The 15,565-nt window shown below is 39.3% G+C and overlaps 2 protein-coding genes across 4 annotated transcripts; one reads left to right on the forward strand and one right to left on the reverse strand.

Moving 5' to 3' along the window:
• Positions 1-184: 184 nt before the first annotated feature.
• On the forward strand, positions 185-12,418 carry LOC144032080 (ankyrin repeat and SOCS box protein 2-like). Of its 3 annotated transcripts, none has more exons than XM_077539742.1 (9): positions 185-386; positions 1,270-1,447; positions 5,245-5,414; positions 5,503-5,658; positions 6,445-6,690; positions 6,763-6,934; positions 8,350-8,920; positions 10,083-10,236; positions 10,668-12,418. In XM_077539742.1, the coding sequence occupies exons 2-9, from the start codon at positions 1,341-1,343 to the stop codon at positions 10,835-10,837; spliced, it is 1,746 nt and encodes a 581-aa protein (XP_077395868.1). In that variant the 5' UTR covers positions 185-386; positions 1,270-1,340; the 3' UTR covers positions 10,838-12,418. The 3 variants fall into 3 exon arrangements, with proteins under 3 accessions (XP_077395868.1, XP_077395867.1, XP_077395866.1); XM_077539741.1 differs by having other exon boundaries at positions 1,278-1,447; XM_077539740.1 differs by lacking the exon at positions 185-386 and having other exon boundaries at positions 954-1,447.
• On the reverse strand, positions 10,821-15,054 carry LOC144032081 (protein FAM181A-like). The gene is made up of 2 exons (XM_077539743.1): positions 13,729-15,054; positions 10,821-12,126 (listed from the first exon to the last, which is right to left on the reverse strand). The coding sequence occupies exon 2, from the start codon at positions 12,048-12,050 to the stop codon at positions 11,340-11,342; it is 711 nt and encodes a 236-aa protein (XP_077395869.1). The 5' UTR covers positions 12,051-12,126; positions 13,729-15,054; the 3' UTR covers positions 10,821-11,339.
• Between the last annotated feature and the right edge of the window lie 511 nt (positions 15,055-15,565).

The following is a 15,565-nucleotide window of genomic DNA, read 5'->3' on the forward strand; positions in this document are numbered from 1 at the left end:
CGTGTTTGTCACACAATAAAGACCATTATGCTTTTGACATACACAAATATACTTGCGGTTAAAAGGAAGTGACACAAGCATATCAACAAATTAAGCTAATCCCGGTTGAGCAACGATGTGGTCCTCCGCATACATTTGCTAACAGTCAGTCTGGTCCGGTTCCTCTGTTTGCAAATAGACGCGCTTGAACGACTTGTTTGTGTCGAGCAACAAGCAGACGCCACTTCCAGTTTTGTCACAGGAAGCATATTTCACAAACACTTCTGCAGACATGATTGTGAAATATGCGCGACGAGCGCTGATTCATCACAAGAACTTTTTGATATTATCTTCGGCTCGTGCAGCAGTGAAAAGCTACTACTAACTGAGTGATCTCTGGCTCTAGGGTAAGTCAAAACTTGTGTTGTAACATGATGTAATCTTATATTTGGTCATACAGTATATGCTTTAGGAGCTCCCTCACTTTACAGATACAGTATGTGTTCTTTGTATGTTTTCTAATCTGCGCTTCTAATGTCAACCGTCAAACTGCTGCTACAACGTTCTACAATGCAATTACCGTATTTTCCGCACTATAAGGCGCACCTTCAACGAATGACATATTTTAAAACTTTTTCCATATATAAGGCGCTACAGTAGAGGCTGGGGTTACGTTGTATATCCATTAGATGGTGCTGCGCTAAAGGGAATGTCAACAAAACAGTCATATAGGTCAGTCAAACTTTATTAATAGATTACAAACCAGCTTTCTGACAACTCCATTCACTCCCAAAATGAATAAACAGCTGTTTTATTATTTTCTCTGAGGTAAAGTATCAGTATTAGCTAGCGATCCAAGATGGCGGGATCTTCTGGGTCACCGATAGCGTCTTGACAGCGAGACCTGTTGCGGTTCAATATTGATCCATATATAAGGCGCACTGGATTCTAAGGCGCATGGTCAGCTTTTGGAAACAATTGAAGGCTTTTAGGTGCGCCTTATAGTGCGGAAAATACGGTAACTTGACCAAGATATAACCTCACATCAGCTTTCCCAGTGGAGCTGCAAATGGGAGCAAAGTCAGTTCAACATATCCTTAAAAGGTATCTGTCGTCCTCATCGCCTGAGCTGCTCTCTGATGTCAACCACAGCACATAGCAGAGCTTTCGTGTTAGTGTCGCCTGATTTATAGAGAATGAACAATCCCTTCAAATGGGCCTCTGGATTTTATGCTGTTGTTTTATTGACGCTTCACGCTAGTTTTTTGCGCTTCTCATTTTGCGTTCCAGATCAACAGCTACGTCACGAGTCTGTGGGCAACACATCAGGACACGGTGGATGTTTGACCGGACTTCAAGGGATGATTGCTGTCAACAGATGTGGGTCTCTTTATCAGAGGCTGGACGTGGATGTCAAAAACGGGCTGGCTGGCGATATTTTCCATGCATCAAACGACACTGAACACAGGTGAGCAATTTATGATTCACTATTAAGTTGTCTTTTGATGTGGATGTATTCTGCTTCCTTGTCCTGAAGTTGTGTTGACTTTACTGTACCTGCATGGCTCACTGTCATTAAATTATCAGTGTGGAAAGTGTTTTTTTTTTTGTTTTTTTTTTGGTCCTTAGATGAAAATCTTGACTCAACATCCTGTCAAATCCAGCTCACTTGGAACAAAAAAAAAAAAAAAAAAAAAAAAAAAGACCAATGCTGTGTGTGATGTGATAAAGGTCATACCTGTTGAGGGTTCTTTTTTTTTTGTCCTTGGATGACTATAAGATTGGCCAAAGCGACACAAAAAAAATCTCATCTGCAGTATTTATATGATTGAGTTCATGTTTGATGATGAGGCAACATGGAAGGCCGTTAAACACATACAGGCGTACGTACACATACAATATATACATTTTTCAGGTCGTATGCATGCTCACATGGGATTGCTGTAAGAATGCAAACACCGAACCCGATAACAGGTGACACAAAGGTCATACAAGGGGCAGACATGTTTTTCATAGCCCCGATCAAGATGATATTTCCTCTTTTTTGGGAGCCAGCAAAAAAATGAAGTGATGACTTGTGTTGTGGTCTTCTAGAAAGAGAGTATTTTTGATCTTTTAATTCCACTTAAATGAACGCAGTAGTATTGCTTTTACTGAAATTAATTAATAAAGAAGTTAACAAAGTGAAAAAAAAAATCATATTTAAAAAAAAAATATTTTTTTTACTATGAGATTTGTCTTGGAGGATTTCACTAGTAACCTTGACAGCGAGCGGAATTGTGGTATTTGTTCACAAAATGAGAAATACATCTTGTACTGCTCCCGCTGATACGTTTGCAACCGACCTTTTTTTTAGGTCGGACCAATCAGGCGTTGTTTTTTTATGTTTATTTATTTTTTTTTAAACGACCATGTATAGTAAGGTGTTTTTTTTGTGTGTTTTTTTTTGTTAAAAAAAAAAAAAAACAACCATGTATAGTTTTTTTTGGTTGTTGTTTTTTAAATGACCATGTATAGTAAGGTGTTTTTTGTGTGTTTTTTTTTTGTTTTTAAATGACCATGTATAGTAAGGTGGATTTATTTATTTATTTATTTATTTATTTTAATGACCATGTATAGAAAGGTGTTTTTTTTGTTTTTTGTTTCTTAAATGACCATGTGTAGTAAGGCGTTTAAAAAAAAAAAAACCACCATGTATAGTAAGGCCTTTTTTTTTGTTTTTGTTTTTTTTAAACGACCATGTATAGTAAGGCGTTTTTTTGTTTTTAAAAACGACCATGTCTAGTAAGGCATTTTTTATTTTTTTATTTTTTTTAATGACCATGTATAGTAAGGTGGATTTATTTATTTATTTTAATGACCATGTATAGAAAGGTGTTTTTTTTGTTTTTTGTTTTTTAAATGACCATGTGTAGTAAGGCGTTAAAAAAAAAAAAAGAACGACCATGTATAGTAAGGCGTTTTTTTTTTTTTTTTTTTTTTTTTTTTTTTTTTTAAACGACCATGTATAGTAAGGCGTTTTTTTGTTTTTAAAAACGACCATGTCTAGTAAGGCTTTTTTTTTTTTTTTTTTTTTTTTTTTTTTTTTTGAAGACCATGTATATAATAAGCCGTTTTTTTTGTTTTTAAAACGACCATGTCTAGGGCAGGACGAAACCAAGAAGCAATGATGGCAGTGGGGAAACAAACAAACAAACAAACAAACAAACAAACAAACAAACCTAACAGACGAATGGACGCTGCAATTAATTCTGTTCTCGCAGAATTACTCACCTTTTCCTGGTTGAATGTTGAACAGAGAGATGCGCTTCGTGCATTTTTATCCGGTAAAGATGTTTCTTGTTATGTTTTGTTTTTGTTTTGTTTTTGTTTTTTTTGTAAGATGAGACAGAAGACGAGATTTTCATCCTTTGCTGTGATTGGTCAAAGCCAACACGGACAAGTTGCCGCATCGTCCAATCAGTTCGAAGTATTGTACAGAACGTTCCTCCTTTCCCGAACGAATTTGCCGAGTGAAGTTCCAGATTGATAATATGAAGGACTCCCTTGAGTAAATCACAATTATCAATCTGGTTTGTGAGGTTCACTAAACCGTGGGCTTAATCGCCAAACATTTCACTTTGGTTTCTCATTGTGAACACTAGGGGGCACGTTGTAAAATGAGTTTATAGAAATAAGAGTAAGATAACATAAAAGATAAAGAAGAAGGTTGAACATAATTAGCATAAGTGTCGTTATCTGTGTTTACATATAGAAAGAATATTCAGGCAGGTACAGCATTTTACAAGACCAGTGCGCCCATAATAATTAAAGTATTTTCTTAAAACGTGTCAATCATCATGAATTGAGTTTATGGTTATGAATAGAGTATCTTGTTTTTTTCCACCCGATCTAATCAGAGCGTTTTAAATAACAAAGGAAGCATGCAAATAACGAAGGCAAATGATGGCACGACAGACAGGTCTGTGTTGTGTTCAGGGTTCATGTTATCAGCGGACGCGCGAGTGTCATGACATATAAGGATGAAGCCTGCCTCACAATAAGCTCCAAAAATAATCCGAGCGGCCACAGCTGACCCCCTCACGCCTGCTGCCTCCGTGACTTGCAGCCTGACCACCGCGCACGCTCGTCCGGCTGCGGCCATACAGCAGCCATGATGACCAAATTCAGCTATTACCAATATTTAGTTCAGTTTCGGCACGGGCAGACTAGGCCATCTATTGATGATGATGATGATGATGATGATGATGATGATAATGATGAGGTAACGTCGCGACTGCGAGGAGACAGCAGGGGAATGAACGTGACGTCACGCGCCGAGTGAGTCTTGTGTGTTTACGTGTGTGCGTTTATATGGCTGCTATTGTGTGAATAAGATCTACAGTACCGACACGGAAACACCGTTTTAATATACTGCGGCTGTCTAGATTCACCTCAATCAACTGTTTCGTTCTCATTACTTGCGCCAAGTTTTTAATATTATATTTGGCTGTTCCATGTTTTCTGTACCGGTTTGGCAATAATAACGAACGTTTGTTGTTGTTGTTGTTGTTGTTGTTATTGTTTGTCTGTTTTTGTCTTTCTTTTGATGAGTCTGGCAGCTTATAGGGACATTCACATATTTCTGGTGACATTTATCGTGTATATTATTATTATTATTATTATTATTATTATTATTATTTGTAGTAGTAGTAGTAGTCAGAGGTGCAGATCAAAGTTATTATAGTTAATGAAAACTAATGAAATAACTAAAAACAAAATTGAGAAAAAAAATGGTGAACAAAATACATCATAAGCTATATATAATGTATACATCATATTTTATATACATGCACCATATGTCTTATATGATCAGATTCTAATTTGCTGTGGATGTTGATATGATTGAAACTTTGCTTTTTTTTTCTCATACATTTGATTAAGGACTTTTAAACAGCTTCAATTAATCATGATTTTTTCTTCTTTTTAATTATCCATCCGTCCGTCCGGCCGTCCGTCCGTCCATCCATCCATCCATGCATCGATTTAGTAAATTTTGTAACCTACTTTTATTTTCTCTAAATTTTGTAACCTACTTTTATTTTCTCTTCTTCCCCTGAATGTTAACTACTGTTTTTGTTGATACTTATGTGTCGTCTTTCCTTGTGTAAAGCACATTGAGTTGCCTTGTGTATGAAATGTGCGATACAAATAAACTTGCCTTGCCTTGCCCTCTTTTATTCTACAACTAAATTACATGAAATGGTTTCTTCTTCCACTTCCAAGGGCTGTTGACCCAGTGGTCCTGGCCATACGAGGAGGGGACGTGGAGGCTGTTAAGAAGCAGGCAGCATCTTCGCCTCATAACCTAATGAGGGAGAACAAAGAAGGTTGGATCCCTTTGCATCATGCAGCCGCCAGTGGGCAGTCTGAGTGCTTGAGGACCTTACTGAACGGTATCAGCTCGTGCTAATATAGTCAAATTGGCATGTTTGGTTCACAAATGTAACCCTGAACTTATTTGTGTGCTGTTTCCCGCTCCAGCATATCCAGGTTCTGCAGACAAACGTACCCTGCAGGAACAGACGGGCTTATTGCTTGCTGTTTCTGGTGAACATTTGTCATGTGTGAAGTGCCTGCTGGAGTGTGGAGCTGATCCGGACATTAGCAGCAAGAACAAAGAAACCCCTTTGTATATAGGTAGAGTGGTTCCATTATTTTTTTAGGCTTAGACTTAGACTTGACTTTATTGATCCCTTTTGGATGGCTCCCTCTGGGAAATTTACATGTCCAGCAGCAATGAGAACAGATAATAAAATAAAAAATAATTCAATCAATCAATAAATAAGGTTATTACACCAGAGATTGAATTAATAATAATAATAATAATAATAATAATAAGAAGAAGAATAAAATGAAAAATAAAAATTAAATCAATCAATAAATAAGATTACACCAGAGATTGAATTAATAATAATAATAATAATAATAATAATAATAATAATAATAATAATAATAATAATAATAATAATAATAATAATAATTAAAATGAAAAATAAAATTCAATCAATCAATAAATAAGGTTATTACACCAGAGATTGAATTAATACTAATATATATATAAAAATAATAATAATAATAATAATAATAATTAAAATAATAATAATAATAATAATAATAATAATAATAATAATAAGAAGAAGAAGAAGAAGAAGAAGAAAAATAAAAATAAAAATAAAATAAAAAATAAAAATTCAATCAATCAATAAATTAGCAAACAAGCAATGACAAAAAAAAACCAAAAAAAAACGCTCACTGGCCACAACATTAGCTGCATAGTGTAATAAAAAGTCAGCTCTGTTCTGTTTTTGTTGTGAGAGAACAACAATGCATCATGGGAGAGTTATGTTTTGATTTTTATTCAGGCACAAGGGGAGGCTAACCATACACAATAATATTAGTATGACCATTACTGCTCTTCTGCAGCCTGCAGGTTGGACAACGTGGACATGGTGAGCCTCGTCCTCTCTTTCGGGGCCTCCGTGAACCAGCGGTGTGCTCGGGGATGGACAGCCCTTCACGAGGCCGTCTCCAGGAACAACATTGCCATGTGTGACATACTCATTGGAGCTGGGGCCAATGTTAACCCGTCCAACACGTACAGCGTCACGCCACTCATTGTAGCAGCTCAACTGGGATGCTTGAAGACACTGAATTACCTCATTGGAAAAGGTAACTATCGTTGTATTGCTGATTATTGACTCATATTATAATTTTTTATTTCTTTTTTGTATGTGTCATTAGGTGCCAATGTGAACATGCAGACCTGTGATGGCGTCACAGCGCTGCATGAAGCCAGTAAAAATGGCCACAAGGAAATTGTGGCAGTGTTGTTGTCCAAAAATGCAGACGCAAATAAGACGTCAAACTCAGGATTGCTTCCGCTGCATGTTGCAGCTCAACACGGACACCAAGAGTGAGTTTGTTTCTCCATTGCAAGTGAAAACACTGTGCCTCTGAATATGATAGAAAAAAAACAATAAAGCAGGACATTATGCTGCAGATAATTATCGGTGGTAGTGTCTGATGTGATGTACTGCAGACACACTAAAAATGGGTCAAAAGTAACCCAAATTGGGTAAAAAAAAAAAAAAAGGCTCAACCCAAATGTTTGAGTTATTAAACAGTAATCCACAAAGCAACCACATTTTTTTTTTTAATGGGTGGGTATTTGTTTGACACACATTTTTGGCTTCACTGAATAACCCAAATGAATTTGGTGAAAAATAACCGACCCAACTTTTTGAGTTATTTAACCCAAAAAGTTGGGCAAAATCAAAGCAACCCAATTTTTGGGCTGTTTTGTGTGTTATCCATTTGACCCATTTTTTGGGTTATTTGAATAACCTAAAAAGTTGAGTTTTCAAGTTTCAGCACAAGGGGTTCTATAAATGTTTTAACTTTTCATGTACATTACACATCAAATACAGTAATTGGTTTAAATACTGTTCAGTTGTATGTAATATTTAACTCATTCACTCCCAGCCAATTTTAATGAAGTAACCCCCTTCAGTCCAAACTGTTTTACTGCATTTTGATTGATTTTGCAAGACCCGCAGAATATTGTGTTTTTTTCATATAAAAACATGGAACCTACCAAAAGAAAGATTAGAGTCTCTTCTTTCATCAGGAAAAAAGTACGTTTCTATCTGTTTCCGTTTCGCAGCAGTTAGCATTATAATATAGCTAAGTTTCATAATTATTCACAAATCTGTTTAGAACTGTGGGGAAACCGCTTGTTTTCAACATGGCCCTGGTTGATCTCTTATACTCTGCTGCCACCTTCTGGGCGTTTTTGTAATTTCTACCATTACTTCACCCGTTCTTTGCAGTTGAGAGGCTGCATCAAGGCCTTCTGTATGCTCTAGCATAAAACAAAACAAAACACAAAAAAAACCCATAAAACGTATAATTACGTCTTTGGGACACTTAAAACATTTAAAATAGAATGTATGTTTTTGGGAGCAAATGAGTTATTTGGGAAGTGCTTGTAAACTTTTTTTTTTGCAAAACGATACAAATTCATTATATATACAAATATGCATATGAACAATATTTATTGTCGCAACGTAGAGTTGGGGGGCGACATATGTTCTTCTACCTTGTTGGGGGGGGGGGGGGGGGGGGTAACAAAAACATAATTGAGAAACAATCTTTAAGAAATAAAACCTTGTTGTTGTTTTTGAACTTTTAAGGCCTCCTTTCTCACCATATTTTAATGTTGGCATACTTGAAGTGGCACTAAAGGAGTCAAGTATCTTTTTTTGTGCTGGTACTTGTAAAAATCATTGAACTAAAGTGTGTCAGTTAACATTGTGCCTTTGCTTTCAGGGTAGTGTCCCTTCTTGGCCCTGTGACGAGTCGCACCAGGCTCCGGCACAGCGCCATCAGCCCCCTGCACCTGGCAGCCGAGCACAACAGGCCGCAAGCGGCAGCTGCGCTCCTCAAGGCAGGCGCCGACGTCAACGCCGCGCTGGCTCCCGCGCGCGCGGCGCGCTACGCCGACGGACGCGCGACGGCCCTCTGCTTTGCCGTCGCCAACGGCAGCGTCGAGACGGCGCGGGTCCTCCTGAACGCCGGTGCCGCCACGGGCCTGGACCCCGTCAGTCCTCTGCTGCTGGCCGTGCAGAGGGGCTGCATGGCCACGGTGTCCCTGCTGCTGCAGAGAGGGGCTGACGTCAATGCCAAAATCCCATCTTGGGCCACGACGTTCCCTGCGGTTGTTGCGCTGTGCGTGGATAATCTGCCTCTGCTCAAGTGTCTTCTGGATAACGGCTGTGATGCCCTCTCCTGCTTCTCCTGCCCGTATGGCAGAAGCCCTCATCCAGAACATTCCCACATGAGAAGTATTGGCACTTTGTCTGCCTTGAACTGCAATGGACCAGCACATGAAGTGACACAGGTGCCACAATGTACTGACAACATTTGTGAGGTGTTTTTAGTCAGAGGTAGCAAAAATGAGTACACTCTTCTGCAAATAGCAAAAATCCACGAGCTATTGACATGCACTTAACTCATTTGCTCCCAATAACGTGTAAATACGTTTTTTTATGTTTTAAGTGTCCCAAAGACGTATTTATACGTTTTTTGTTTTTTGTTTTTATGCTAGAGCATACAGAAGGCTCTGAGACTGTAGCTTATTTCGTATTTCATTATTTCCCTCGCTACTTTGCGGTTCAATTATTGCGGGTTAACTCTATCGCAAATTTTTATTTGGGTCCGTTGCTCATACATTGCCGGGTTTACCTCGGGTTGTACCTCAATATTTTGTGGGGATTTTAGCGATCACTCGTACATGCTGGCAACCGACACAGTAAGTCTCATTCCTCTGATTTTTAGCAGAGGTAGTTAACTCATTTGCTCCCAAGAACGTGTAAATATGTTTTTTTTTATGTTTTAAGTGTCCCAAAGGCGTATTTATATGTTTTTTTTTGTGTTTTTTTTTTTTTTAATGCTAGAGCATACAGAAGGCTTTGTTGCAGCCTCTCAACTGCAAAGAACGGTTGCAGAAATGGTAGTTATTACACAAACGGCCAGCAGGTGGCAGCAGAGCAAAGGAGATCAACCAGGGCCATCTAGAAAAAAAGCTAAATTACTTACAATTTTAAATATATTTGTGAAAACTGATAAAACACAGCTCTCTTCTAATGCTAATTGCTGCGAAAGGGAAACAGATAGTAACATACTTTTTTTTTTACTGATGAAAGAAGAGACTTTAATCTTTCTTTTGGTAAGTGTCATGTTTTTATAGCAATTGAACACAATATTTTGTGGGCCTTGCAAAATCAGTCAAAATCCAGTAAAACAGCCGGGAGCGAACGGGATTGCGAAATGTGAAAATGGCTGGGAGTGAATGAGTTAAAAAGGGTTGTGATTACCTATAGATGCCACAAGGTGGTGGCAAAACACGTTTTTGTTTTTTTTTTAATTATTTTTTTTTTTTATTTTGGCCTGAAAGTACAGTCACAAAAGTAAGCATTTGTTTACTTTTTTACTTCCCTTCACTGTATTTAGTTTATGTAACTTCTCCTCTCTTTTTTTTCTTGTGTGTTCCTCTATTTTAGTTCTGTCAATGGATTTCAACATCAACAATGAGCCAATGGACCGGACCCATCATTGACGTGCTGCTGGATTATGTCGCTCATGTTCATCTGTGTAGCAAACTCACTCAACTCCTGGACAGCCGCCACGAATGGGTCGCTGTCAAGAGGAAGTCATGTAAGACAAAAGACAAACACACACACGCACGCACACCATACTTACCCTGACTGGTCACAATATTAGGTACACTTCCACATAATGAGAACCAACAGATCATAATACATTCTACCTTCACAATAAATGCAGTTAAAGTCCCCTTATATGGCCACAGTGCTGCGCTATTGCTACGAGCATTGGCGAAGTGGTGCAGTAACCATCCAAATCCAGCAGATGGAGCTGTTCCTGCACAACTAAAGTTCAATTTTCTATGTATTGAGTACGCAAACAAATTAGCTAGACATGTTTGAATCATTTTGCCTTGGCGGAGGTCTGCAATCTACTATTGGTGATTTATTTTTTTTTTTTAAGTGGCAAATGTTTCTTTCCACTGATACAACATCCATTTTCTCTTGTCAGATTTCAACTAATCGTTATATTTCTTTCCATAGTGTCACCTCGTCCACTGCATCATCTTTGCAGATTGACTGTTCGCAGCCAAGTAGGCCGACATAGACTACAATCCCTCTCAAGTTTACCTCTACCGGGACGACTGATCACATACCTGACTGTGACGGACCGATCACGTTTAGACGACCTCGCTTGGCATCTCAGCCATTAAGTACATTTATATTTGTCCGTGTTTTTTTTTTTTTACCTAATATATCTCATCTGTATGATATGTCTATTTATAAACTCTGTGATGTGACTTTATCTCCTTTATTATTATTTTAGTTTTACAGGAAAACTCAGCGAAGGATAAAAATTCACTTAAGCCCACGGGACTTCTTGTGGGAATTGTTTATTTAAGAAATGAAAGCGGCTGTATCAAACATTACTGTGACGACTAAGAAAATCAATTCAACTCCTCACATTTATAGCTATTCTCATAAGATGAAACAGACCTTGAGTAATTTTTTTTTTTTTACGACAGGCCTTTAAAAAGTCCTAAAAATAGAAACCTGTCAACTTACTGTCTGCCATCAGAGAGCAAGAGAATGAAGAAGTGCATTTTAGTCCTCTAGGAGTGAACAAAAATAGAGCCAAGTATTCCATTAAGTGCTCGAGGAAGACTCTCATTATTGATTTGCGGAGATGAAACATAATTAGTTTTGTTTACGTTTTTAAATGAACCCAAACACGCTGAAGATAGGGGACGGGATGGCGGGCTTGGTGGGTATGGGTTTGACCACCACGTGAGTGTGAATCTTCTGCCCGCGCGGCTGTTCTAGTGGCTCGGGTTCTGCCTTGCACCACAGTCCCAGAGCTGGACGGGGCGCCACCATGTGACCTGGGAGAACCTGCTGGTGCTGGTGGATTTGGAACGGGCAGCAGGCGCACACGCTCAAGCCGTGGTGAGAGTTCCGCTCCAATTTCAGCGCCTCCCTGGAGTGCGCGACCTCATCTTGACCTCCCTTCCTGTGTTCTCGCGTCTCCGTCGAGGCGGCGTGACTCTTTCTCAGTCCGGAGTGGGAGTGCTCCCGCTGGCTCAGCTTGGGTTCCTCCCAGAAAGAGGCCGGGAGTTGGCGTTTCCTCATGGGCACCTGCTCCACGGAACCCCCCGCTTTGCTCGAGCTCGTTTGCGCGCAGCTGCCTGCGGCCTTTTCCTGCGGCTCCGCAACGGGCTTGGCGCACTGAGCGGCGGACCTGAGCGGGTGGCATCGTGGCACTCGGGAGTATTTCTGAGAGAAGCGCTTGAGCTGCTTCTGCAGGTACTTCCTGTGGTCCACCGAGCGTCTGCACGGGGCCGACTTGTCCAAGGCCGCCTTGATGTCGCTGGACGCCAGGTTGACGAAATTAAGCAACGTTCTCACCTCGCTGTCTGCGTTTGCCATTTCATCCAGCGCTTTGTGTATAAATGTTGGTTGTTGAATCAGTCCATGTTAAAAGTGGTCGTCCATTTTCAAAGATCTGCAGGAGATGACAAGGGACATGCGTCAGTCTCACTAATCTATATATGTATGACTTGATAGTCCACAAGCCAAGACTTTTGAGGTCGCCAGGCCGCCATATTGCTCCTCCCAAGAAACATTTCTCGGCATACGGTCCTATACATTTACAGTATCAAAATTGGAGAACATTTGAGAAGTAGAAACGGCATGATTTATGGTGTTTTAAATGTATTAAACATAAACAAACGGACTACAGACATTTTACAACTTGCCTTAAATATATGTTTAAATTACATGTTTAATGATGTTTAGTACAGGAGGATACTTGTCTATATATATATATATATATATATATATATATATATATATATATATATATTATTATTATTAAAGAATTCTAACTGTAATTCAACAAAAGATGCCTCTGCCAAATCTAAAGATGGCGGTCTAAGGAACTGAGCGATAAAAGAAAAAGGTGGTCTTCAAAATAGCACATTCTGTCCACTTGTTATTTATTTATTTATTATTATTATGATTTATTTTTTTGTACTTGTTAAAATACACGCCGCCCCCGGTCTTATATTAACTGCCCATGTGCTGTATATGTCTCATCTACCGTATAGTTTTATACAGTAGTCTGCTCGCGAGGTGGGAGTAACAAGATGGCCGCCCTGTGACTTCAATGGCTTGCACTGCCGTGTATGGGCTAATCGGCTAATCGGCTATCCAGTCATATGTACAGGTCAGTGGTCAATCTTCTAACTATGAAATTACCTCTTGTGTTGAGTTGAATGTGCTGATTTCATTTTTGTAATGTCATTTATGTTTTATTTTGTTTTGCTTTTGTGGATTTAATTTACAATTGTGTTTGCGCATCTATGTTTGATTCTTTGTCATTTTTGTCTTTGTAAACTACTGTTCTCTTGGCAGTTATAGTTGATTTGTCGTATGTCTTACAGCAAATAAAAAAAATAAAAAAAAAAGTTTACATGCAGTTGAGAACAACCGGATGGGAATGCAGGTAGGCTAATGCTAACGCTAACGTCAGAGCAGCAACATCCGCTTTGCTTTCTACTTCATTTGGACTAGCCAAATAATATGTTTATGTCATGTGTGAATGGAAACGAGTGTGTATGCGTCAAGGGTATTAGAGTTAATCAAACAATTTGAAACTAGAATTGAGCAAAAAAAAAAAAAAAAACACACAAATAGAAACATGCAGGCAATGATGCGCAAAAACGGATACTTTATTAAAAAAATATTTTGAGCTTTTTTGTTGTTGTTGCCAAAACTCTTTTTGAAATAAAATTAACAATAGTTAAAACAATTTTCAGTTTTGATATGGTGAGGCGATTATTCATATTTCTCAATTGCAATAAAAAACAATTTGACACCCCTGAATTTTAATATTCACTGACACATGCTTTTATTTGGAATTTTAGAAGCATAGGCTACTTTTATGAAATTAACAAATGAGAGTCGAACCATGAACCTCAGAACTGCGAGGCACGCGCTCCCCACCAATACGGTGCGGCGGTGCCGTTTTTCTATACTCATTATTTATGTAAAAATACTCCGGCTGTACAACTTAATTCTATTAAATAATAGTAATAATGCTCACCTCTGGTGTGCGGGGATGCGACTCTGTCCTGCAGCCTCCAGCCTGCATGTGGAGGTACTTGACAAAGCTGAATGAATATAAACTGCTTGTAGTTATGGTGCTTCCCTTGAACCAATCAGCGACCTCAGGCCCCTTACAATGGACCACAATCAGCCTGCATGCGAGCGCCCTGCTATCCAATTCTTCTCCATCGCGCATTGTTGTCATGGAGATGTAGAGGTAAATTTTTTTTTTTTTTTTTTTAAATGGCACTTTAGCAACCATGTGTTGTTTGCCTTCACCTTGTCTTTCTATTAAATCAATTTTTTTTTAAAAACAATATGTGGTATTTAAACACGCCAATTGCGCTTAATATGTTTACGTTTAAATAAAGTTGCGTTTACACCTCCAAGTTACGGCGGGAAGTGGAGGCGGGGGGAGCAGGAGGGCGGCGCTATCTAAAGACCACATAACCATGGAAAAGGGGCTTGAGCGCTCAAGAATCTTGTCTTTCTGTTTGCCCCCTCAATCGAGCCGCACAAAGGCTGAATTACTCATTCAAACCCGGCGGGACAAAAGCAAAAGGGAGCTGGATAGCACTCCTGCATTTGTAGTCAAACATTTAGAGACTTAAATCGAGTCGTCATGAAGGAGAAAGAGTGGGACAAAGCCCATAGAATTGCCATCAGCAAACATTTTCCTGTGTCATATTATTTGGGGGGGGGGGGGGGGGGTTCTCCATGGCTCCCCCTGGCCGGCGGACAATAGCACAAGTTTGCACACTCGAGCACTGTCACCCTGCCAACGGGCCACAACAAGGGTCCATGCAGGACAGGAGCAGCGGAGGACTGCGGGGAAGGTGGAAGAGGAGGAAGAAGAGGAGGAGGAGGAGGAAAGGCCCACTTGTGAAATGCTAATTGGCCTTCATCCCCCTCATTGATGTGGAGCACCGAGGATCGAGCTTTTGTGTGGGACACCTCGGGGTTGAGTGTACAGTCTGGAATTCACACAGAGGAACAGCAAAAGTCTTGGGACACCCCTCTTGATGTGTTCAAGAATCCGCCGAAAAGTCTGGATGGAGCCACACATGGTCGGTCTCGGTGGTGATTTGATTGTAATGGATTTTGGGTGTCATGTTTTTCCTTGTGTACCTTTTTTTTTTTCCCCAGTGTCACTCTCCATCCATCCATCCATCCATCCATTTTCTTGACCGCTTATTCCTCACGGGGGGTGCTGGCGCCTATCTCAGCTGGCTTTGGGCAGTAGGCAGGGGACACCCTGGACTGGTTGCCAGCCAATCGCAGGGGAAGTGTCACTCTCATTAGGTTTTATTGTGTATACCTGCTTGTCAACCTGGTCCATTGTGTCATCCATCAGCTCCCTCAGGTGTCTCTCGTTATCTCATCAGTTTGTTTATACGTCGTCACTTGTTTTCTTTCAGACCCGTTTGACACGTCTTGTTGTCATTTGTTTGATGTCTCCAGTTAAGTCTAGTTGATATCACTTTATTTTTGTGTGTTTAAAATTAAAAAAAAAAACACACACAAAAAAACCCATATATATTTTTTTTTAGTTATTTTACTTTTTTCATGTTTTTTTTTTTTTTTTTTTTTTTTTAATCACCAAAGTATCTTTTTGTTTGCCTTTTCATTCTTATTAAATTAAATTACTATATGAGCACACCATGCCTTGCTTCCCAACATTTGGGACCACCACCATACCAAAACAAAACAATTTCCCCCCCTTTTGTGGCTTTTTTTTATGATCAAAAACTAGATTATGGCTTACAGTTTAAGAAAACGCAAATACCCTATCTCAAAATATTAGAATATTTCCTCGGACCAAGCAAAAAAAAATA

This window comes from Festucalex cinctus, chromosome 12 (assembly GCF_051991245.1).
Source record: "Festucalex cinctus isolate MCC-2025b chromosome 12, RoL_Fcin_1.0, whole genome shotgun sequence".
In the NCBI taxonomy this organism is placed as follows: domain Eukaryota; kingdom Metazoa; phylum Chordata; class Actinopteri; order Syngnathiformes; family Syngnathidae; genus Festucalex; species Festucalex cinctus.

Excerpts from the sequence above, each read along its gene's own strand:
- LOC144032080 (XM_077539740.1), top strand. The coding sequence starts at position 1,176 with ATGAACAATCCCTTCAAATGGGCCTCTGGATTTTATGCTGTTGTTTTA. Across the intron at positions 5,659-6,444 it reads AGAAACCCCTTTGTATATAG|CCTGCAGGTTGGACAACGTG; the intron begins GTAGAGTGGTTC and ends GCTCTTCTGCAG. Across the intron at positions 8,921-10,082 it reads CAGCACATGAAGTGACACAG|TTCTGTCAATGGATTTCAAC; the intron begins GTGCCACAATGT and ends CCTCTATTTTAG.
- LOC144032081 (XM_077539743.1), bottom strand. The coding sequence starts at position 12,050 with ATGGCAAACGCAGACAGCGAGGTGAGAACGTTGCTTAATTTCGTCAAC.